This window comes from Cottoperca gobio, chromosome 23 (assembly GCF_900634415.1).
Source record: "Cottoperca gobio chromosome 23, fCotGob3.1, whole genome shotgun sequence".
NCBI lineage: Eukaryota > Metazoa > Chordata > Actinopteri > Perciformes > Bovichtidae > Cottoperca > Cottoperca gobio.
The window spans coordinates 2,158,254-2,181,872 of NC_041377.1; the positions used below are offsets into that span (position 1 = coordinate 2,158,254).

General features: G+C 44.9%; 1 protein-coding gene across 1 annotated transcript; it reads left to right on the top strand.

Moving 5' to 3' along the window:
* Positions 1-751: 751 nt before the first annotated feature.
* On the top strand, positions 752-23,265 carry acss3 (acyl-CoA synthetase short chain family member 3). Its single transcript, XM_029461696.1, has 16 exons — positions 752-1,304; positions 1,707-1,851; positions 2,241-2,429; positions 3,102-3,236; positions 4,134-4,274; positions 4,878-4,958; positions 5,178-5,273; positions 6,246-6,397; positions 10,242-10,345; positions 20,361-20,456; positions 20,675-20,738; positions 21,658-21,739; positions 22,244-22,366; positions 22,458-22,557; positions 22,706-22,881; positions 23,000-23,265. The coding sequence occupies exons 1-16, from the start codon at positions 967-969 to the stop codon at positions 23,078-23,080; spliced, it is 2,103 nt and encodes a 700-aa protein (XP_029317556.1). The 5' UTR covers positions 752-966; the 3' UTR covers positions 23,081-23,265.
* Positions 23,266-23,619: the final 354 nt, after the last annotated feature.

The following is a 23,619-nucleotide window of genomic DNA, read 5'->3' on the forward strand; positions in this document are numbered from 1 at the left end:
TTAAATAAATAAAAGCAGTTTGTGAGGAATGTAATGACCCCTGTAGCTGCATGGATTTCCTGGAAAGTGCATGCTGCTTTCAGAACTGTCTCACGGAAAAAAAAACGCTGCTCCACATGTATAAATAGAAACAGATGACCTGAAATATCAGATGGATGAGTTACTCGGGGGCAGCGGTGTGCAGGGGTCACATCCAGGAGGGGGTCAGATGGATTATGGGTATTTACGAGCAGATTGGAGGATGGCAGTGACGAAAGAGATGTGCGAAGCAGCATCTAGAGAGGAGCTGCAGTCCATGTGGGGACAGGATCGCACAGGCTGCTGTTGTGATGAGACCAGAACAAGTGACTCAGCTTAACGAGAGATTTGTTAGAATTTGACTCCATACAATAAACCCAATTATGCTCATAAAATATTCTCAAACAAGCATGCGTTCCCTGATCACTTTAAGCAGTGGCATTCTTAACAAGAGAAGGGTTATTGATGCCACCCTGAGGACCCTGAGAGTTTAATGCTGCAGCTAGAAAACTAATATTTGCGATGAATATGAGCTTCAAGCTGTTCCCAAGTAAATATAAATGATGTATTTATTTTTGTTTTGCATAATAAAAGATATGCCACAGGATAAATAACTATTCCTGAAAAATGTATTGAGGGTTATGTAGGGTTTAAAAACGGAATTTGACAAAAAAAATAAGTACAATTTACATTTGCACTCCAGTGTATGTGCACCAGTGTAGATTATTGCTCAAAGCTCCTCCTGCATCAATTACATCCAGTTCATAGTTCGCATTCCTTGAGGCTAGTGTAAGGACTTCTGCAGGAGGCTTCTCTCCCTTTATGTGGCCCCAGATGACGTCGCTGAGTTGAATTCAAACTGGTCCATCACCTTGCAGGAAAACACCGGAAGCAAGCGACACACTTAAAAGTTCGCTTCTTCTTTTTTTTTAAATAACTACAGCAGCAATGCACTTCCAAAACAAGCCATTCCTGCTCCTGAATCACTTTGCCTCTGTGCAGCGCAAGGGGACACTCTGGAGGAAACTGTGGACCGAAGTTTCTGCAGCACAACAACAACAACAACGTGGCTTTAGAGCAGCAGGCTCACGTGCATCTGCAAACAACACGCAGTATTTCTCCCTGAAGTGCTGCAGAAACTATGCATCCGACACGACGTACAGCCGAGCCTTCGTCTCAGCGAGGGACAACCCTGAGACCTTCTGGGCTGAGGTGGGACAGGATATTGACTGGTTTGAGCCGTGGAGCAAAACTTTGCACGTTGAGGATCCAGCGGTTCCAGACTGGTAGGTTTCAACGTGGCGAGCGAACATCCCAGCTTTAAAGCATGCAACATGCATACAGAAAGAGAAGGAAGCATGCTTATCTGCATCAAGAACAGTGTTTCAAACAGGAATGTATGTATGACCCTGAAAAGCTACCAGTTTATTAATAATAATAATAACACATAATCACATTTATAGTCTAAATCATAGGTTATCAACAGAAGGTCCGCGACCCCCAGAGGGTCCGTGGAGGTACTGCAGGGGGGATTGCGAAATTGTTTGTAGATAAAGCAATAAATGTATTACATTTTTTTTGTTAGAAATATGATATATTTGTTCACCTAAAATATGTAGGCCTATATAAAAACTGTACATTTAGTTTGTATTTTATTTTTAAACGTTGTTGTTTTTGTCTCTTGTCAGGTTTGTCGGAGGGAAGTTGAACATGTGCTACAATGCTGTGGATCGTCATGTAGAGAGCGGCCGCGGAGAGCAGCCAGCCATCATTTATGACAGCCCAGTGACTGGAACTAAACGGATCGTCACTTTCAGGGAACTTCAGGACCAGGTAACAAGTAGGATTAGAGGCAGAAGTCACAGAAATGAACAGCCTATAGAGCTGGAGTCGTTGCTTTTTGTCTGTTTGTGTTGCAATGACAATAAATACATTGTCCATCCTATAACTAACACGGTTGGTGAAGTTTCCCGTGGGCCAACATTAGCATGGACGACAGCAAATTACAATTTTGCATTATTAAATGGATTGACACTTGGGCTGATGCTTCAGTTCAATCTAGACTCAAGTGCATGTACTATAATCAAAATGTGCTTTTTACTGGCCTTTGCCCCAAACTCTTAATTTGATTTAATTTAATAGAGAAGAATTGTCAGATACTGTTCAATTAAAGACAATGTTGATATTCAGTTCCCTTCATTGTCTGCTGTGTCCTCATCCAGGTGTCCAGGTTAGCAGGAGTGCTGGTGAAGAACGGTGTAGGGAAAGGAGATCTGGTCGTCATCTACATGCCCATGGTCCCGCAGGCCATGTTCACCATGTTGGCCTGTGCACGGATCGGTGCCCCGCACAGCCTCATCTTTGGCGGCTTCGCTTCCAAAGAGCTTTCTGTCCGCATCGATCACGCCAAGGTGAGGAAAACCTTGGTATTCACCTTGTGGTTGAGATTTATCTTCTCTTGAGCCACGGCAACAAGACTATATGATTTTTTTTATTAATTCAATGTCACTCTCCAGTACCTTTGACCTCTCATTAAAAAAACTGAGTACAGGCCGATGTGAAGCGGGGCCAATAACACGGCTGCAAGTAATAACTTTCCAATTGCCATTTTTTTTATGTGCTTTTAGTAATGTGCACCGTTCACCCTGCAAAACATGTGAAGCTCTCAAAGCCAGAGTTGCCTGAGGCTTCTCTGTTTGTTGTGAGCTCAAAATGAATCATCAGCAGTGGAAAGTGCTTGGCTGGACTTTTCATCTCGCAGTCAAACAATAGGGAAAGATGTCGATAACATCCGCACTGAGGTTTTTTACAAGGCAATGATATAATTCATGGACTAATCTGACATTTTGAGATTGTTTCAGAAAATGATGTTCTGAGTTGAGAGTGCTGTGTTATAGCTATATTAGCGCTCTCCGGTCCAGCTGTGTGAGCATGGCAACAGACTCGTACCACTAATACCCTGTTAAAAATGCAGCAAAACACATTTTCAAGGCAGATGAAGGATCATTAGATCTAATATAGATGTAGAAACATGCTGTACATTCTTTACATTTCAACACAATCACCTAATCTGTGTTTCTCAGCCCAAGATGATTGTTACGGCTTCATTTGGCATCGAGCCGGGCAGAAGAGTCGAGTACATCCCTCTGGTGGAGAAGGCCCTGGAGCTGAGCTCTCACAGGCCCTCTAAAGTCCTCATCTACAACAGGCCTAACATGGTAAGAAGCACAAAGCATCACAACGCTTCATGTGTGCTGTTGTTTCCAAAGCAGCTGGCTCTATGCATCAGAACTTTTTGCATATCCATATGTAAACCTGACGCAAGGCTAGGTTTTTAACTTATAAGAAAGGATTTAATCATTTAAAATAGTAGTATTTTTGGAGGTTGCCGCCTGTCATAAGCAGTTTTGATGTTCTCTATCACTGAATGATCTTCTTTTGGAAGATCTACATGTTGGATATGGGTCTATTAGCAGTGAATTCAGGGGAAATGATTTTCACAGGAAACTCTTAATCCCCTTAAAATGACGAGAAGCACCACTTTGAAGGCGGTTGCGGCTGCTTTATCAATTACTGCATTCAGCCAGCGAGAGGTGGTTCTGTGAACATGGCGCCCAACATGAAAGCGTTGTGAAATCAGCCACATTTTGGCTTTGAGTAAAGAGAGCAGTTCTGCCAGCTGGAGGTTATACGGGCTCGTCTGTCCTCTGCCTCAAGAGTCTGGGAGATATTGAATGATGAAATAGTCTCGCGCTCTATCTCTGAGAATCAAAGAGAGAAATGGCCCAGACTTTTCTTTAGCCTCTTGGGAAGATTTAAATGTTAATAAAAGGCTCAAAGACATTTGAAGTGAGGCGTATGTCAGCAACGAGGGATGTAAGGGGCATTAACTCTGACCTGAAATGACCTCTGTTGGGGGACTACAAGAGATTATAAAGACTGATGGGAGTTAGAACAGAATTTAAACATGTAATACATATATATATATTTCACAAGTCCACCGGAGTCAATGGACTTGATCAATAACTAGTATGAACGCCTGGAGATATATTATGGACACTTGAAGCTATAGAGCAGTTTCAGTTGTTACCAAAACGAGTACTTTTTTCTTTTAGGAAACAGTATCAACGATCCCGGAGTTGAGTCTGGACTGGGAGGAGGAGATGGCCACAGCTCGGCCGCATGACTGCGTTCCTGTTCCCTCCAACCACCCTCTCTACGTCCTCTACACGTCCGGGACCACTGGAACACCAAAGGTCCGTGACGTAAACATACGTTCCCACGTAGAGCAGTTTGAGGTTTTTACGGTTGGCCCTGTTTGTCTGCACGCTGTCACTTCTGTCACACATCTTTTTGAGTGTGCAAAACAATCCAGGGCCAATCCAAACGCCATCGCCGTGACAAAAACAAGACGGAGCGTTTCCACAGCAGGAGCCGGAGCTCAAGTGCAGGAGGAATTGCCTGCAGGCATTTTGAAAATGGGAAAAAAAAAAACCCCAGCGACTTTCAAATCGCATCATTTTGTCTTTGACCAACAGATGATATATAATATCCACCTGCTGGCTAGTTCTTGAGTGTAATAGTGTTATTATTGCCACTCTGTGAGTGACTGAGACTCTCAGTTGTTGCTGTAGGCAGCCCTTATCTTTGAAAAGAATCTCAGGAGGACTTGAGGACTAATTTGCTCAAAAATATCTATACAGCACATAATGAAAGTCAGTTTGAGGAGCAGCCATTTAATAACATCTCTTTCACTACGGCGCGGCTCAGCGGCTGTGTTGTGATTGATAATGAAACACCTAGTGCAATACCTGTCACCAGTCTGATGTTTGTCTTATCTTGTCCCCCCCCCCCCGCAGGGTGTTGTGCGGGACACCGCAGGCTACGCTGCGATGCTGAAATGGACCATGTCGAATATTTATGGACTCAGTCCTGGAGATGTAAGTTAGAGCCATGTTTAAGAACACGGCATGTCGTCAGCAAAGAGATAGATCGCTCTGAATCATGTAATCTTTATGGAAGTAGTTTGATTTACATTTATAGTGCCTTCAAGTGCCGCAAGTGTTGTATTGTTTTCAGCGTTTGAAGGTGCAAAAGTGTTAATTGACTTACCGCCACTTATTAAGTTGTTATTTGAATCTTTTCTGAACCTGTTGCAGGTTTGGTGGGCGGCGTCAGACCTGGGCTGGGTGGTTGGTCATTCCTACATCTGCTATGGGCCTCTGCTCCATGGTAACAGCACCATTCTCTATGAGGTATGTCCCTGTAGTCCCTGCTAACATCCAACACTCACACCAGCAGTATTGTGAACAAGAAATACCACAAACTGGCAACCGAGCCTGAGCTTTACAACTTTAGGTTTGAATGTCACTTTGGTATCTGCACCTAATGCGTCCATATTTGGTTAACGACTCCAGTTTCTGGGACTTTACTAATGCCAGTGAACGTGCCACCTGCCTGTGCAGTTTGTGCTTTATGCACACAAAAGACATTTCAGCTTGCAGAATACATTTGTTGAAAGAATATTATGTTTCACAGACGACTGTATTGACTTCAGTCTTTTTGCAGTGGTGCGGAAGAATTATTTAAATCGAGTGCTTGCAGGGATGGAGTATTTTTGTAAGCCAACACTCCGGGTAGGCGATGCTAATTATTGTCTTGGTAATGATTATGCATCGCTCTCGATCTCTCCATCAAAATGTTGGAATAATGGATGAATAAATTCTAAAGTTTACGATACTTACGCGTCTTGTTCGGCACGATGATCTTCTAAAACGTCGGAGGGAACGGGGAAATGTGAAGAATATTTACATGCAGCTACCTCACCTCTCATAAAGAGGAATGGTAAAGGAATACACAAGCTCTTCATGCAACATCTTGTGCATGACTGTGTGTTTCTAAACATCCATTAGATATTGATGCATCCCATTACTACAGGTCATTCGGCTTTGCTCTGTGAGTGGAGTCTCTGCAGGCGTCTTATTATGTGGATGGGTATTAGAGGGATGTGTGCCCTCACCTGTAGGAAGCAGAACTGTGAATGAATCTGCCTTCTTTAAATCAATGTTTGACTGCGGACACAGTTGTCGTCTGTCGGGGCTCGTGTGCCGACAGACGGCCTCTCTTCAGGCGTGATGCTGCCACCCTTGTGTCTTTGCTCTAATCAATACACGGTATTCACATGTTTGTGAACTAAGCTGCTGTTGCTGTGTCTGTCTGTCTCACAGGGTAAGCCTGTGGGGACTCCGGACCCCGGGGCGTTCTTCCGCGTCCTTTCTGAACACGGAGCGTCGTCCATGTTCACGGCGCCCACCGCCATCCGAGCCATTCGCCAGCAGGACCCCGACGTTGCACTTGGGAAGAAATACCCCCTGTCCAGGTAGACGGCGACTCTCCTTCTAACACATGAAGCACTCGGTGAAGCTTCTATATTGTAGCAGTTGAATGAATCGCACACAATCCTGATCACCGATACTAATTCATCTTTAAACGCCAGATTGGTTGCAGCTTCTCTAAGGTGAAGATTTGCTGCTTTAATGCGAGTAAAGCGACTCTGGAACTGTTACCACGGGCTATGAAGGCCTGTCCAGCCTCTCGTTAGTCTCTGGCCATCTGTTGATGCACAGCCCTCCCCCACCTCCATTGCTCACCGTCCGTACCCTTCAGTTCACCTCACTTGAGTGTTAATCAGGACGGATGGCGACGGCGAAGTCACCGCAGCTCACCTGTATTAAATCACACAGCGTGCGCTTGTTTCTCCGGCTGCTGTCTCTCTCTTAAGGTAAAGGTCTTTGAAAACAAACTGTTTTCTTGTGGCATCAATTTGGCCACAGAGAGTGAAATGCGAATTCAAAACTTGGACATTAAGGTGTTGTGGTGTCAATTCACCACTTTCGTTCTCTTCAGCAGTCTGAAAATGCCTCTAAGCACACAATCGTAAAGCAATTCTGAGTGCAGGTGAACTCTGGCCCCGGTGAATCATTCAGTAACACGTGGCATTGTGTGCTGAATGTGACGATCTTCGGTCGTTTGCTGTGCTGAATACATAGCACATAGACTGCTCCTGTGTTGACTTTCTTAATCTTAATGTGTCGTTTCCCCTTGGAGGAGGCGGGTTGGTGAAAGATTACTGCATTTCCCCTTCGTCCCTGAACACAACATGTCACTATGACACAGAGGCAGCATTACAAAGGAAGCAATAAAACACGATTTCATTTTAGCGCAGCGCAGCTCAATGTCTTAGGCTTTAACTCGCTCACATATGATATGTTCTTTCCATTTCACACTTCCAAAAACAGGTTTTCTGCCTATAAAATGTGGCACTTTGAACCTCAGAATGGCCTCTGTAATAATATCGTGGTATTTAAATGCTGTGTGTCGTGGAGGTTGCTGACAATGTGTGTTCTACTCTATGCATTTGGCCACTTCCTCTAACACATGGACGGACATGTCGATACCAATAATGCTGCTTTTAATTAAAAGTGTGTTGATAGAGAGGACTTAAAGCATAATTTGATACAGCTCAAATACGCTGTGCAGTGTATTGATATTGTGAGACGTTCACTCCCTCCAGAGCTCGCCCTACTGTAACAGCACTGGACCCTCATCAACGTGCTGGTGCCGTATTACTTGTCAAACCTCAGAGTGAGAACGACAATGGGAGTTTGGCTGCAGGAGGGCTGTCTAAAATTGTGAAGGCAGCAGCGCTCTGCATAAATGTAGCATGACAGAAGGGGCAGACACTCTGTCAGGAGCGCTCAATGCTCAACCAACTCAATGCTGAGAGCCTCGGTCGTAAACAAGCGACAAATGGCACGACTGCACGTAAATGAGCTTTTTGGTGCACAGTAAACGTCGGTGGTGTTAAAGCTGGTGACGTCTGCAACTTGATTGCCTTTTTTAAAAGGGGCAATAGAGAACATATTTGCTTTAACTTATCAATTATGAAGTAAATATTGATTACACAATGTAATGGCTGTAGAATAATGACACCCGATTCCGCCCGCCTCTGGGTTGCGATCTCCCTTTCACAATAAAAGCCTTAGACATACACTGAATATTTGCTTTCCAGATTACATTTTACATTCAACAAAATATCTTGTCATAGCCAATGTTGCAGATTTATTTCCATATCGCACAATTGCAGCCTTAACGAACACAATAGGACACACACACACACACACACATATTCTGGGTTCACACCACTAGTTTAGGAGATTAAATGTCACGTGGATCACCCTGACCACCGACGCTTTCTACTTTATTGGCCTCAGACTGTAGAGATTAGTCTGGCCTTGTCTTTACAAACTAGCATAGAAATAGTTGTTATTGGTTAACCTGTGTTATCGTTGAGAGACCATAATTGTAGGTAATTATGTTCCTGTGCAGTGAAATCCAAATCTAAAGATGGAAACAAGCTGTTGAGCCATGAAAATAAAAAAGTGTCTCTTTATGCTATGTAGTTTTAAAATCTGAAATAACTTGCACATCACCGTCTTTAATGTTTCGCATATTGTCCTTGATTCTCTAAAGAGATTTTCTTTGTCGACTGACTCCCTGAGTTTGGGCAGCAGCCAAACCATCACCCTCCCGCCACCATTTCTGAGGTCACGGTGTCCTTGTGAATCCTCCAAACTTTTCAGAAAACATTAATAAAGCACAGAGAATCTGAATGGTCTTTGGTTTAGCAGGAACATAAGGTCAGGAGCAGTGCGTCAATGCATCTTGTAATCCACATGTTCCTGCAGGGCACGATCCATCTGATGGTGCGTTGTTAATTCAGAGGTTTCATTATGCTCCGCGATTTGATCGAGTTTAAAGCTTTGTCCTTTTAGAGTACACAAATACAACGTCCACATTCTATACGATATAAGTAGCAGTATAATAAAGGTGCACTTTATTAATCAAATGGAAGCTATGTGTTGATTTTAGTCATTACTTTTGAATAATCCTGTTAGAAATTGTTATTAATGTTAGATATATGATGAACACTTGCCATGTTCTCTTTAATCTTTATACAAATTAAAAGATATTTAAACAATCATAACTCATGAAAACGTATCAAACAAACATTTAGCCTCAACATTGTCGCCTGACTGAAGCCCCCCCAGGGCTTCAACATCTGGGTTGATGATAAACAATATATATATATATATATATATATATATATGAATATTTATCATGTTCTTCAGCTTACTAACATGAAATCACACATTTTTATAGCCTGTGTTTTACAATCGCAGACAAACACAGAGAGCAAAGAACAATCACGATTTGAAAGTACTGCTTGAAAAAAGATATAGAATATAATCCTGGGAGCGAAACAGAAGTACGATTCAGTGGGGGGGGGGGGAGATTGACATGATGAAATTGTTTTTTTTTTTGCCTGTTACTGAAGATGGAATGTGACTTCAAGTTTGATTGGAGTTTGAAAGTCATTTCGCCGTGGCGGAGAGTTCAGAGCGATGAGATGACCAGCAGTGGGGAAAGCGAGCGACGGGACTAGCATGTCTAGCACACCGTGGCCTGGACTTATAGGGAGGTTACACGTCTCTCCTCGGCTTTGTAGTGAGCAACGAGCAAGTGTTGTGAATTAGATATGAGCAGCCATGGGCAGCCATCAAGAGGGGCTTCTGGAGAGAATGATGTGGGAGAAATGAAGATAGAAACTGCAGTGTTTTGGGTCACTTGTAGGGCACAGAGGGAGGGTTTCATGAAGCCAGGGAGTAGCACTTATCCAAACTAGGAGGAAAGAAAAGGGAGGGAGAATTGTGACGGATGCAGAAGTTCTTGCAAGAGTTTGTGGCCTCTGGGTACTCCCATGATTCAGGGTCACATCAGTACTGACTGAGAGCTCATATAGAGGGAGAAAGAGCATTGACTCAACACAAACGCTGATTCACCCTCTACGGTCCTGATACGTGTCACTGCGAGGAGGCAAACCATCACAGGCAGTTCTCAAAGATCCTTTAGTCAGCAAAGGTGGCGAGAACTATCTGCTTGACATTGTCGGAGGCAGTGGGAAAGGATGCCTCAGTCACAGCTGATCACATGGAAAGTGAAGTAGTGCGCCTGGAAGGCAAACTGGTCGTGGTCCAACAACATGTTCCTCGAAGGGAAATTTAGTCACATCCAGCATGTGGAAAATCACCATTTGCCATTGAAAAGATCCACGTGTCATGTTTCCTCAAGGTGATTGACAGATGTACTCTGTGTCCTTGCAGGTTGCGGTCATTATTTCTGGCTGGAGAGCGTTGTGATGTGGAGACGCTCGAATGGGCAAAGAAGAGCTTTGGGGTTCCTGTCCTGGATCACTGGTGGCAGACCGGTAGGAAGGTTTCTACTTTCTAAAGATCAGAAAGCCGAGACAAAGAGCCGACAATGAAGTTTTACCTTGTTGGTGGCCTGTAGTTAAAGCTGCACCGGGAAGCGTTTTGATATAAATATATAGTGCAACTGTCTTTTCTGATTCCATACACTTTCCCTTCAGCTCAAAGCCCAACAGGAAACCGCAGATTGACTGACTCTATGACTTTATGTTCTGCTCTCCTTCCTCTTTTGTCTCGTTGGTATAAAGCGTCACATAAGCCAGGCCTACAAAGCACACAGTGTGTGCAGTTCATGGACTTGAATGTCACATGATCCCTAGTGGTGGAAGTTAAAACTGTTCAGGCATTCACCCCCCGACCATGTGCTTTGTGTGAAGCTGCCAATTAATTACGACGGTCTAGTAGGTTGAGAAGCACTTTACCATCAAACTTGAAGTACTTATGATATAGATACTGAGAAAGCATTTCAAGGACCTTGAGTACTTTATTAGCAGGAACTATATGCAATGTTTTAATTTAATTCAGTCTTTAAGACTCGTTTTAAGCTTATCAGTGTGAAAGGACTATAAATGTGGTCTTTGCTGTATTTTATTAGCCCATTGACATTAACTTGGCCTTGAGAAGAGACATAACTCCAGGAAATCACTATTCCCTCGAATGCATGCTGTCTTTATAAAGCACATTTTATCACACTTCCCTCATTGATTAATCCCTTCTATGTTTTGTATTGTGGACCTGGGGATTGGACCCCTTTTACCGAGGATAATTAGGAAGTTAAAGACCCCAATGTTTGATTTTCTAAGCTTCTTTGAGAACGATTCTCGCACAAAGTGACACGTCGTCATTTGCACAAGTTGTTTCAATCGCAATTCAAATGAGATGGGGCGATGTGCAGACGGGGCAGATGGCTGAAATCACAGGAGATCATTTTAGAGAGGGGGTGGGGGGGGGGGAAACATTCACCAATTTAAAATGAGAATAAAATGCAACGGCGTCATCGCCACTGAACTTTCCCCGAGTGTGCAACTTCTTTACTATATATTATTGATTAGCATCCAGTAGTGCTCACCTCAAAGTCTGCCGTAGACGGGTGGGAAAACTCCCAGAATGCATTACTTCAACCGGTCACATTCCTGGGCTGCTATTAAATCAGGTGTTTTGATTGGCATTGCCTTTCATTGAGCTCACTAATGTTTAATTGACTTTGCACTCCTATGGGACGCTGAGTGACTGGCTGTGTGAGAACTAAGTTGTTTGCTTAGCAAAGAGATAAAGGAAAGAAAACAATCACGGGTACCTTGTCAGTCCGGGAGTGGAAACAGTAATGGCTTCCTCACTGAAGCGTGCTTTATTGATAATGAGTGTTGACTGTCTCAGTCCTAACTGAGAGTCTGAAATACATACAACCGGATTTAACCAACGCTGTGTGAATACTGTCGATTTTCACTTCAACAAAATGACACTAATTTGTGGTTAATCAGTCTTTGTGCAGAAGGGCTTTCATTTATATCTGACTACTCTTTAAAAAACCCCATTAACACAGTCAATATCCCAGTGCCACATTGCACCAGTGCATTTAAGATTAATGTCAGGCTCACCGAGGAGTCACGATCACCATTTTAAATGCTTGCTAGGTCATGCCCCTTAACTCACAGTCCAGTGGTCGTACAATCAGACAAGGATGGGCGACTTTCCAGTTGCCTAGAAAGTTTCTCTTCACCTCACAATCAACCGATTCTGTTGTGGGTCTGGATGGGTAGGATCGTGTTGGCCTCTTGGTTGTAAGGCTTGAATCCAGGCAGCATGCCATCATGCTAATGTCGTTCCCCCCCCGCTCATCGCCACCTCCGTTTGATTGTTGTCCTCCCCAAGTAATCGCGGACTATGATAAATGTGCCAGCGACAGCGAAAGGCCACACTTGTGTGTCTCTTTGTTTAGTAATATATCCTGCCTGCAAGAACGGAGGATCGATGCCGGACAAGACGACATCTCTGTGTTAAATATGGGATCAATACTGTTGTTGGACCGTTGGAAAGCCATCGACCTTGAGTTTGTACAGACAGCGCTCTCTGATCCGAGCGCAGATTAGCCCACTCGGTCTGATTGGTGTTGTCCAGGCTCAATGTGAGTGTGAAGAGCTCAATATTGTAATAATGCAGAAATGTAATTAATCAATTCAGGCTCTTGGGTTTGAATTGATAACCCTACTGTACACAAAGCAAAAAGTCTTCCAGATGTATTCAAGGAAAGCCGTTGATAAACTCCAATGTTTGCTCCGTTTAGTAGTCTGAATTCGGTCTGTGTGTCCTGAGTGAGGACCATCCAGCCCTTGAATTGGGACACTGCTTTGTAAACTGTGGGTTTGTGCTCTGAAGGTGCCTCCATAAAGTGAAAATCAATTTACCAAAGTGCAATAATGGCAGTGAATTCCCTCCCCGTGTGGTGTTTTTATGCTCAGTTTAAATACCCAGACACTGATCTTTTATTAAGGCTTTTGGATGAGCATTTACTGCTTATATTGGCAGTGTGGGAGTCGAAGGGTTTAGAGCAGGCACCGATGCAAACACAAGATGATGTCATTTGCAAGCCTCTTGGCGCTGTGTGATTTAGTTGTTTACTCTGTTGTATGTATAACACATTGCATAATACACTCTTTACCTGTACCTCCATCTTAGATCATGGCAGTGCAGAACTTTGTGCTGAACAGAGCGGCTGATTCCCGTCTTTCTCTCTGTAGCGGCGGCGCTTGCGATATAACATTTCATTCGACTTGAACGAACGTTCGTCCCTTTCTCTCCCTCACACACCCACCCGGACACAATCCTGTCACACTTTGAGGCTAACCTAGCCAGGTGATTTACTGAGTTTGGAGAAAACTTCTGCCGACCTCTTGATTTCTGTCTCGATGTGTAAATCCCATTGGATTCCCCCCCCCCTGCTGAACTCAATAACTGGCTGCAGCGCTGCAATCCAAATGTGTTCTCCACTTTTTACTCTGTAGAGTGGGTAACTCCTCGTCTTCCCTGCTTTCTCTTTGCGTGTCTGAGGCAGTTTGACTTCAAACGCTTGGATGAAAGACACTCCGCCATGTACATTACATCTTTCTCATGTCTACCTTAAGTTACAGAAGGAACAACTTCCACTTTGTTGCAGCAATTTCCCAGAAGAGAGTAAAAGCAACAATTAATGCAAGTATTCCTATAAGCCTGATTATTAATTATTTATGTTTTCCCAGAACTACAAATATGGGTGACCTACTTTTATATTGATTCATTCTTCCAACAAAAAAGTCCGCCGCCCCGAAGCAGTCAGCCAGGGGAAACACTGGTGTGTGTGTGTGTGTGTGTGTGTGTGTGTGTGTGTGTGTGTGTGTGTGTGTGTGTGTGCACAGTTTCCTTCTGACTGTACTGAGTTCATGAGTCCCCCTGTTGGGAGTGTCACTATGCATTGTTCAGCTCTCTCTCTCTCTGGAGACGAGGCATCCATCAAGCAACTTTCAACACTGTCTCCTTCATCTTCCCCTCTACGGGAAGAGCTTCAACTTTGTCAATGGAAAGCAGTTTAACATTCATGGCTGGTTTACTCCTCGAGAAACTCATTATAGTCAGAACACCTGAAAAGCAAAGTTTGTTTCCAACTCCGAATCATCGCATTTCTCAAACTTGCGATAGACTTTTAAAGTCCATCTCTCACACATTTCATGTATAAATATTGATAGAGCTGTCCTTCTTCTTGTACCTCACCTGCAAAAAAAACAAGAATTGAACAAAATCAATCACCGGTGCAGTGGCTCATAAATCTTTCCTGCTGCATGCTTGTAATCCTGCGATGCAATATTCAGCAGCCAAAAGGCGCAATCGATGGTGAGAGAACAGGCGCCATGAGCGATGACAGGAAGAGAGTAACACAACGTTTTCCTTTCGGGTTCTGGTACCAGCCTCGCAACGTACCTGGATCTGTTGATCGACATAGTAAATATACGGCTGTGTGTTTTTCCAGCTCCTGTTAGAAGATGCATAATCTAATTCATTATCTCTGACATCATCTGCCTACACTGGAAACAGTTCATCAGCTGTTGCCAGGCGCAAACCGCTTAAAAAAAAAAAAAAAAGATTATAAAAGCGTCTCGGCATCATTTCCCCATCCCCTGGAGACTCTCCTTACCTTGCAGCCAACTGTGTATCAACAGTCGCATCACTCAAAGAGCCGGCGGCAGTCGCTCTTCTTAGAGCTGCACAAAGCCCCGGTTGGATAAATGAAAGAAAGTCAGCTGACGCATTGGCGGTTTGCCACGATGGAGCCGGGGCGAGAGGCAGCCCGAGTACAGCAGAGAGAGGGGAGGTCACAGGTTGAAGCTCGTCTCGGGTCCTTGGATGTGAAAAACAATATTGCCTGCAGGCTTAGATTTCTGCAGAACACATTTCCAGAGACAAATGGTTTTGTATCACGCCAAGTGGTATTGTATTTGTCAGACATTTCTTTGTCGGCGCGTCAACGCCACATTTACACATTCTTTGCTGGAAATATTTGATTGTGCTAACGAGCTCAGGGCTGAGAATTTGACTAATTTGCCCAATTTAGCTCGTTGATTAGTTTTCACTCACTGGAACGCTTGGCTGGTGCAGGCGAGATTCGTTTTCTGATACAGAGTGGAAGTGATTGGTGTGCTCGTTATTCCCATGTGCAGCCGACTCGATCATTTCTCAGCCTCCCACTATCACCTGAAATGCTGATTCATCAGCCCAGATATGACGCCACACTGCTTAGTTTCACTTCTTTCACTTAATTACTTGTGTTTTTAATATGCTTCTTTCACATGCACACAGACTTGCACACATAAATGAGCAACATCTGTTTACCCCCCCCCGTCCCACCCCCCCCGTCCCACCCAAGCCCGACATGCGTCTGTCACCCTTGAGTCACCTGCAGCCGGCCCAGCTCACGTCCCCTTATGTGCATATGAGAAAATGTCTGCCATTTTGAAGACTGATAATAATCTGTGCGCTATTTTAAGAGCCAAGTGCCATTGGCAGAGGGTTGATGATGAAGGTTGCTGATGTCACTGGTGTTGCCTGGCAACAAATGTGTGTTTCCAGTTGGCAGGGTTTGGCTGCCTCACCAGTGAGTGCTGGCGGATGGACTTACAGTAGAGTTGTAGGTCTCTCGGTGTTTGTCTGTGTTTCTCTGACTCTCTCAGACTGACAGCAGATGTCCTTATAAACAGAACATAATTACCATGAGAAGAAAGTAAACTGGATCTCCACAAACCACCTGTCTCGTCAAATAAATTGCAGAATTGCTGTTCTGGCACAGGATCGTTTCCCACACATCATCCTCGCCCTGTAAATGTCCGAGCCTCAGGAGAGTCTGTCGGGCAGTTTTACAGCTTTGGAAAAAAGCGTTCTCTCGCTGAAGAAGAAGAATCGAGGCTTTAACAGCCTATCATGCACTAACTCGGCACACACTGTGGACATCAGTACGCTGACCCGGGGGTTAATGACACATCTTAGCCTGAAACCCACCAGCTCAACGGGAATATTCCCCCCATAAATCTGCGTATAGCCTAATCTACAGGAGGATGTGTAGCATAATTAGCTTCTCAGTGGTTGTTACTGTGTTACGAGAAATAGGTGGTGCATTGACGGGACGACGCTGTTTTGCATGAAATAGTTCAATACTTGCACAACATCTTGTAGAAACCCTTCCCAAAGCATTTTTTACTTAGTTATTGGCCTTCCCAGGGAAACATTTGGACGCCCTTTCGTTTGAGCACAACACCTTCAGTGTACAGTTGCTGCCTTAACTATATAAACAAACGTTTCACCGTCTTGGTACTCTGTCCCAAACGAGAACACGGTGAATGCCTGAGTCATGTCACCCTCGTGCTCTTGTTTCCCCATCTGTGGGGAGACGCACGGGCTTGGCTTTGTGTCTCATATCGTTCAACAGCAGTTCAAAGCTGCTCACTTGGTGTCATTACGGCGCCGCAGAGACTGTAAGCGCAGATGTCGCGGCTCCTGTAATTACATTTTCGAGCGCCGAGGTGCCACGTTTGCGTCACCTCGTTGTTTACCGGGTGCCGCTGTCATCGGCTCTCTAACCTGGGAATCCGTCTTGCATTCATTCCAAGCCATTATGTTATTTGCATGCGGAGGTTTTCCAAGGCACAAGCCGGAGTCTTTCATTAGCAAGTTAAGTAGTGAATTTGTATGCATAAACTTAGCTCTGAGCGAAGGAGGCGAGCCGGCTGAGGAGCGATAAGGGAGGCAATGTTTTTAGCTGATGGAATACAATGGTCCCTTGAAGAGTCCGAGTTGTAAATGGGAGAGCGTGTGTGTGTGTGTGTGTGTGTGTTATACATGATTGCTCATCTTGTGTGGGTGGCATCACCAAACCTTCTCTCCTTGCCCCCACATGTTTTACTTTGTCTGTTCTTCTTTCACTTGTCTTTATCCTCTTGTTTGGCTCCTCAGCACACTTCCAACGGCCGTCTTAGTCTGAGCCGTTTAACTTGTTTTGTCGAACACCGACTCCGAGCAGAACTAATCCCACCGGGTTTGTAGTGAGATTTGCTCGTCACTCAATCTTGGACCCAAATGAGAAAAGACGGGGGAAATAAGAAAACGTCATGTTGTCTTAAAGGTTTGACGACCTGCAATCCTGTAGTGTGCTGCCAAAGTATTATTTATGACTTCCTACTTAAATGTTTCATAGTGTTTCCCTCTCTCTGACACTCGCACAACGGAGAAGACGAGGATTTATTCTCTCTCCCCGTCTCTTCAAATGACCCTGGGGTCGCCTATCTTGTTTAACTCCTAACTGAGTTACTCCAGCAACCACACGTCACCAGGACGAACCGCGACACCGCTGTGCATATGTATGATGTACAGAAAGCTCCCCCCCCCCCCCCCCCGTGGCTAGAAAGTGGACTCTCTGTAATAACCCTACATGCACGGTGTATAATGAACACTCAATGAGATTTTACATTTAAGAAAAGTTGCAAACTATGCTGTCAAATATAGTTCTTAGAAAAAACCAGAATCTCTCCGCACTCCTGTGTGTGTGTGTGTGTGTGTGTGTGTGTGTGTGTGTGTGTGTGTGTGTGTGTGTGTGTGTGTGTGTGTGTGTGGACATTTATTTCATCTGTTTATACACAGAAGTTACATGCTTGAGCAGTTGCAGAGAATATGGTGCAGGATCAGAGCCATCTTTGTTTTTCCTGAGCAGCAGTTCCCCCCCCCCCCCAAGCTACTACTAATGAGCACGGCTGTCTCGATAGCACCTTCTCAGCTCAAAAGGCGCCACAGTATTGCCCACATACCCTCCGACGAACCCTTCCCCCCCCCCCCCCCCCTCCCTCCCCTCCCACAACCCATTCATCACACTCGAAATGCCTCTCACTGGCCGAGCTCATCTCCAACACCTGAAGAGGAAGATTGATTTGTTTGTGCACAGAGGCAAAGGAACAAAAGCAAGGAATAAAACAGAGACGGGAGTCGAGGAACATGGGAGCAGAGGAAGACTGATACCAAGGTGTGTGTCTGTGTCTGTGTGTGTGCCAAAGACTCACACCCCCAGTCAGTCAGCGTGTGTGTGTGTGTGTGTGTGTGTGTGTGCCACAGACGATGTTTTCCCTCCTTCTCATTCCCCACTAGCGTTCACTCACCTGCCTCTGCCTGTGCGGTCGTCCTTTCTCATCCAGCATATTTAATCTCCTCTGCACAATGTGACCAGAATAGTAGCAGTTGAAGTATTTTGTCTGTTATCATCTTGAAGTTTTCTTTTTAAATAGACACATTTTGGGGGCAGATCGTGGCGTTAACGGCGTCAATACTCATATTTCTACATCAATAATGTCCGATTTATGGAAATGAATTCAAACGCCAGACTGTAAGAAGTGTTTCAAGGTCAGCGAAATGTTTGAATGGTCTCTGAGCCACAGGGCGGAGGAATGTAGATGGACATCAACTGCTGTGTTATCTATCATGTCTTCCTGTTGTGGGCTGAGGAGGGAAGCGTACGAGTCGGCCTTTAGAAACTGACATGTGCTCGTGTCAGTTTACCATCTCCCATGTAAATGTGAAGGGCAAATGTTTGAGGGGAATCTTTCTTTGCGATCGCTTTGCTTTTGTAATGCTTCGATGTCGACAGCCAGCTCCCCGTCTCCCCGTCTCCCCGTCTCCCCGCACTGTAAATGCCTTGTAAAATGTCAAGGTCCAATTATATTGTCTTTTTTTTTCATTTGGGTTTTGAATTTACTCGACTCGGACCTGAATCGCCGCCAGCTCCTGTAAACAGCCAGGTTTAAACACTGCACTCGCGCTGACACGGTTCAGCGGCCGCGTCGGGTCCTAATCGACGTGCAATTCAGTGGAGCTTCTAAAGCTCAGACCTTCAGGCTCGGACGGATGTGTTGTTCGGCCCAATGTTGGCTTCGTTAGAAGTTGATTATGACGCCGTTTGATTATCCATACATCGTATCACTTTTTGTATTCGGCACAAAAGACTTCCACCAATCCAAAAGTGTCGACGCTGACTTTGTGCTTTGTCATTCCTCGTTCCATTTTTAAAGTATACGATGACCATAAAGGTTGCAGTGCGAGGAGTAGCGTGTTCCTTGAGGGGGGGGGGGGGGGAAGCAAAGGGCACACGATTAGTCTGTCATCTCGTGACGCTGCTCTCTGACCAGGGGGGGGCGGGACAAAGAAATCCTTTCTTTTATCATTGGTGCTGAATGCTGCCTCTGTGACGGGCTTTGAACCCTGCAGGGGAGTGGCTAACCTGCCACTGATGAATGAGGCGTATGTGGTTGCCCCCCCTCCCCCCTCTACCCTCTCTTCATTTGATAACTTACTCCCCTCCTCAAGCACCAGCAACCAGCCAGTAGTAGACAACGCAGGGTTTGCAAAAGTTGTATAAGGAGTCTTAAGATACATTTTTAGCACATCACCATTGTATCGACTGAGCTGTCGTTTGCATTACAGGCCTGCTAGCTTGAATGTTTTGCCAGTGGCCTTTGCCCTCTCATAAGACAAGTCGCTTCTGCACTCAGCCCCCCCCCCCCCCTTGCCCCATGCAATAACTGATCTGATGCACCTTGCTGCATGAATTTGCATATTAACAGGATAAAATGCCAAGACACTCATGACCACAATAACTCAAGCACAACACGTCACAGGAACGCCGTATAGAGCAGCTGATCTGATTTCCTGTGTGGAAACAGCGTGTGCGTTAATTTGCATGTTGGCGAAGAAGAGATGACAGCACATGAGGTCATTCAGCTGCTGTTTGTTTACCTGTATTAGTGTCAACAGCTGGTTTCTGCAATGTCAAATGTATCCAATGTTTAATAAACAGCCGAGGAAGCTCTCCGTCCTGTCTTTAAGATTAATATCTCCCCTCGGTGCACGCACCTTCAGACGCAAGCAAACAGCCAGATGTACCGTAGTGTGTGTGTGTGTGTGTGTGTGTGTGTGTGTGTGTGTGTGTGTGTGTGTGTGTGTGTGAACGTGTAGTAGAGAGATGATGGAAATCATTGTGTTGCCTGTCACCTGTTGTGTGCATGTTAGTTGAGACATCAGCTGCAGTAAAACTCTACGCTCGGGGGGGGGGGGGAATAAGGAAAACATGACAGACAGATGGAAGCATTCAGCTGCGTCTTTGTTTTTGGATTTATTACGGCGAGAAACACGCATCATATTTCGTCAGACAGCGTTTTCAAACTGCGTGATTGTTGGATATAATGTGCTCACTGAGCTGGAGGGGGCTTCTCTTATTCGTGCTCCAGGTGGGCCACACCGGGTCTGACACACAGCCCATAGGAGCGGTCATAGTTTTGCATGATGTAGGTTAAAGCTGCTCACAGAAGCAATGCAGCCCACAAGCACACAGTACCCGCCATTAGAACACACTTTGCTTTACTCCACAGATCCAGCGCTTTGACTAAAGCTTTAAAGGTCCCCCACACAGATGTGAGTCTTCATCCGTCTCTTTCTGTGTGTCTCTCTCATCAGAAACGGGCTCAGCCATCACCTCCTCATGTATTGGTCTGGGGAACTCACTCACGCCACCTGCAGGTCAGGCTGGCAAACCTGTTCCAGGTTACAATGGTAAGAGTCTCAACTGTGCAGCCCACATCCTACACACTTCATTTCCCTGTCTGGTCATTATTTTAATGTCATTGCTGCATTGATTTACAAACACATATGAATATTAGCAACTGCTCGTCATTCCCTGCAGAGAATTTAACATTTCTGCTCCTCCAGTGTGCCAGCGGGATGATACACCACCTCTGAATATGAATTACGTGCTCTTCCCTTTCCACTAGTCACAGTGATCGATGATGACATGCAGGCTGTGAAGCCGAGAACCCTGGGAAATATTGTGGTGAGGTAAGCGGGAGCGATCATGTTCACAGCCTGAGTGAGCGACTCAGTCACTGCGTCACCTTTTCTCTATTGTGACATCAATGCTGTAATTACATTTAAACTTCAATCTTTCAGTCGTCCATCTTAATAATAATAATAATGTCTGAACCTCACTGCCATCTGTTGCCGGGGCTGGAGAGGGAAACGTGCACGTCTGTTCGTGTTACAGAGCTGCCTGTTGCAAAGTGGACTTGATCAAACGCTCCAGCTGTCAACCCTTAGCCCTTTGTGCTGCCTTATCTTCCAGCCTGCTACCTTTCTGTTATCACTCTCCAACTCCATTTCCCTGTTCTTGGTAACTGCTGGTATTCACTCAGTGCCAACACGGGGGACTTCCCCGTGCTGTGCATACAGAGACACGCAGAGCTGTACTTCATATTTACAGAGTGAGCTTGTTGTTCTGTGTCGTGGCTTCTAAGCAATGTGTTTTTAATGTCAATTAAATGCCTTGGTGCTCGGGGCAGCTCTCAGCAGTGTGACAGACTCGTACATTAGTTTCTTTCTTTCGGGTTGCGATTGAATATTCTCCCGGACGGGAAATTAATCTATGCAGAGGCATGTTTAGGGTTCAAACTTGGGAAATGGGATCATCTTGGTCAAGAAGGGGAATTAGTGGTAGTCCCTGGATAAACAAAGCCTGTGTGTGTGTGTGTGTGTGTGTGTGTGTGTGTGTGTGTGTGTGTGTGTGTGTGTGTGTGTGTGTGTGTGTGTGTTAGTTATCCCTGATGTTATTGGGCACAATCTGAGCTCTTAATGCTCCTTGAATGTAACAGAGTTGTTTTAACATACTAAGTGTGACTTTATTTGTTGCTTGTTTTGCAGACTTAAAGCAAAAGTATTGTAACTGACCTCATTTTAAAATCCTTCCCCCCCCCCCCTTCAGACTACCTTTGCCCCCTGGTGCAGCGCTGTCACTGTGGCAGAACCACGATCTGTTCAAGGAGACCTACTTCACTAAGTTCCCAGTAAGATATTCCATCATTTCTTCATCATTTAGATGTTTATTGGACATGGAATAATTTGTTCAGCCGTCTGATTTGATTTAGTTTTAAGTTCTGTTTCTATTTCTTCTGTGACGACGACGACGCTGGATTATTAATGTCGTGATCATTATGTGTTGAGAGGTCGCCCCCTGGTGTTGAGATGTTTCATCACAGAGCAGCTTCTTCCATAATGAGCCCTCATAATTCAGATTGAGTCGGACGTTCTGTACTTTAATTAAGGACTACAACAAGATAATGGTTTAAAATGCAATAACTTATGTTGTGCATCTTTTGTACAAATTAAATTCAACTCAATGATTCCAGTTTTGGGAAGGACTTAGAGAATCGTTTATGTATATGAAACGTACTAAAGTCTTAATATTACAAGTGACAATGTACATTTTATAACAACGTAATTATTATAAACAAACCTCCGTCTCTCCAAAACAAAAGCATAACTGTTGTCCCTCTCTGTCCCACCCCCAGGGTTACTATGACACCATGGATGCAGGGTTTGTGGATGAGGAAGGCTTCCTCTACATCATGTCCCGGTCTGATGATGTCATCAACGTGGCAGGCCACAGGCTGTCAGCTGGAGCATTGGAGGAGGTAGGAGAACGGCTACAGAGGAGGTGACCTGAAGGTTTTCCCCCCAACTCTTCTTCTGTGGTATTATCGTGCGCGTGTGTGTGTTTTGCAGTCAGTGCTGCGGCACCCTGCAGTGGGAGACTGTGCTGTGGTGGGTCTCGAGGACTCTCTGAAGGGTGTCGTTCCCTTGGCCCTGTGTGTACTCAAGAATGGTGAGGCATGACAGATGTATAATATTATATATAGTGAGGCAGTAACTGAAGTAATATCACACAAACATCTTCTTTTACCTTCACGACGGCCCACAAAACAAAGACCTTAACTCAAATTAAAACGTGCATCTTGTGCTCCGTGTCTCAGGCGTGCAGAAAAACGAAGAGGAGATCATAGGCGAGATGGTGAAGCTGGTGAGGGACACCGTCGGACCCGTGGCCGCCTTTAAGAAGGTGCTTTTTGTTCGAGGATTGCCGAAGACGCGTTCTGGAAAGATCCCTCGCTCCGCTTTAGCCAACCTGGTCAACGGCAAGCCTTACAAGGTGTGACGCAACTCTCTTTTAAATAAACACAATTAAACTTTGCTGATCCTTCAATTAGCTTCGTGTTACTTTGCCAGTGGAAGTCTTCATTACACTTCTCCCCCCCCCCCCCCCTCAGATCACTCCAACAATCGAGGACCCAGAAGTGTTCAAAGACATCGAGAGGCAGGTGGAAAAAGCTCTGAGGCTTAGAAGTTAGAGACATTTCTGCAACACAAATGTGAACAGTTATTTTTTTAAATGGAGCAGAATGTAAGTTTAACCTTATGAGATGTGCCAAATCCATGAAGTAGGGTTAACATCTCCATTTGTACTCATGTGGGCTTCCATAATTAACGAGCGCTTTGTGTTTTGAACCCTACAATGAAGACGACTCGTTCACTGACAGTTCTTTATTTCATTGACAATGATTTTGCTTGCTCACCACTTAGTTTTGACCAAAGTACAAGAAGTAATAAATAAAAAAAATGGACACAAAATAAAATGATTCATCGTTCGTGCAAATTGAAGATGTGAAAACAAATGAAAAGCGTGAGACTTTAGTCGGAGTCGCCCGTCGGAAATAACTCAAAGACGAGATGCCGGTGGCAGTTTTGCCGTTTAAATGTCGCCGCACTTCAACGCAGGTCGGACACACGACGAGCTAAAGCCGTCTCGTCCTTCAGTTATTTCCATCGGCTCTGTTGTGTCTGAGGGGGAGGGGGAGAAGGCCAGCTTGGCTGAGTGTGTTAATGTATC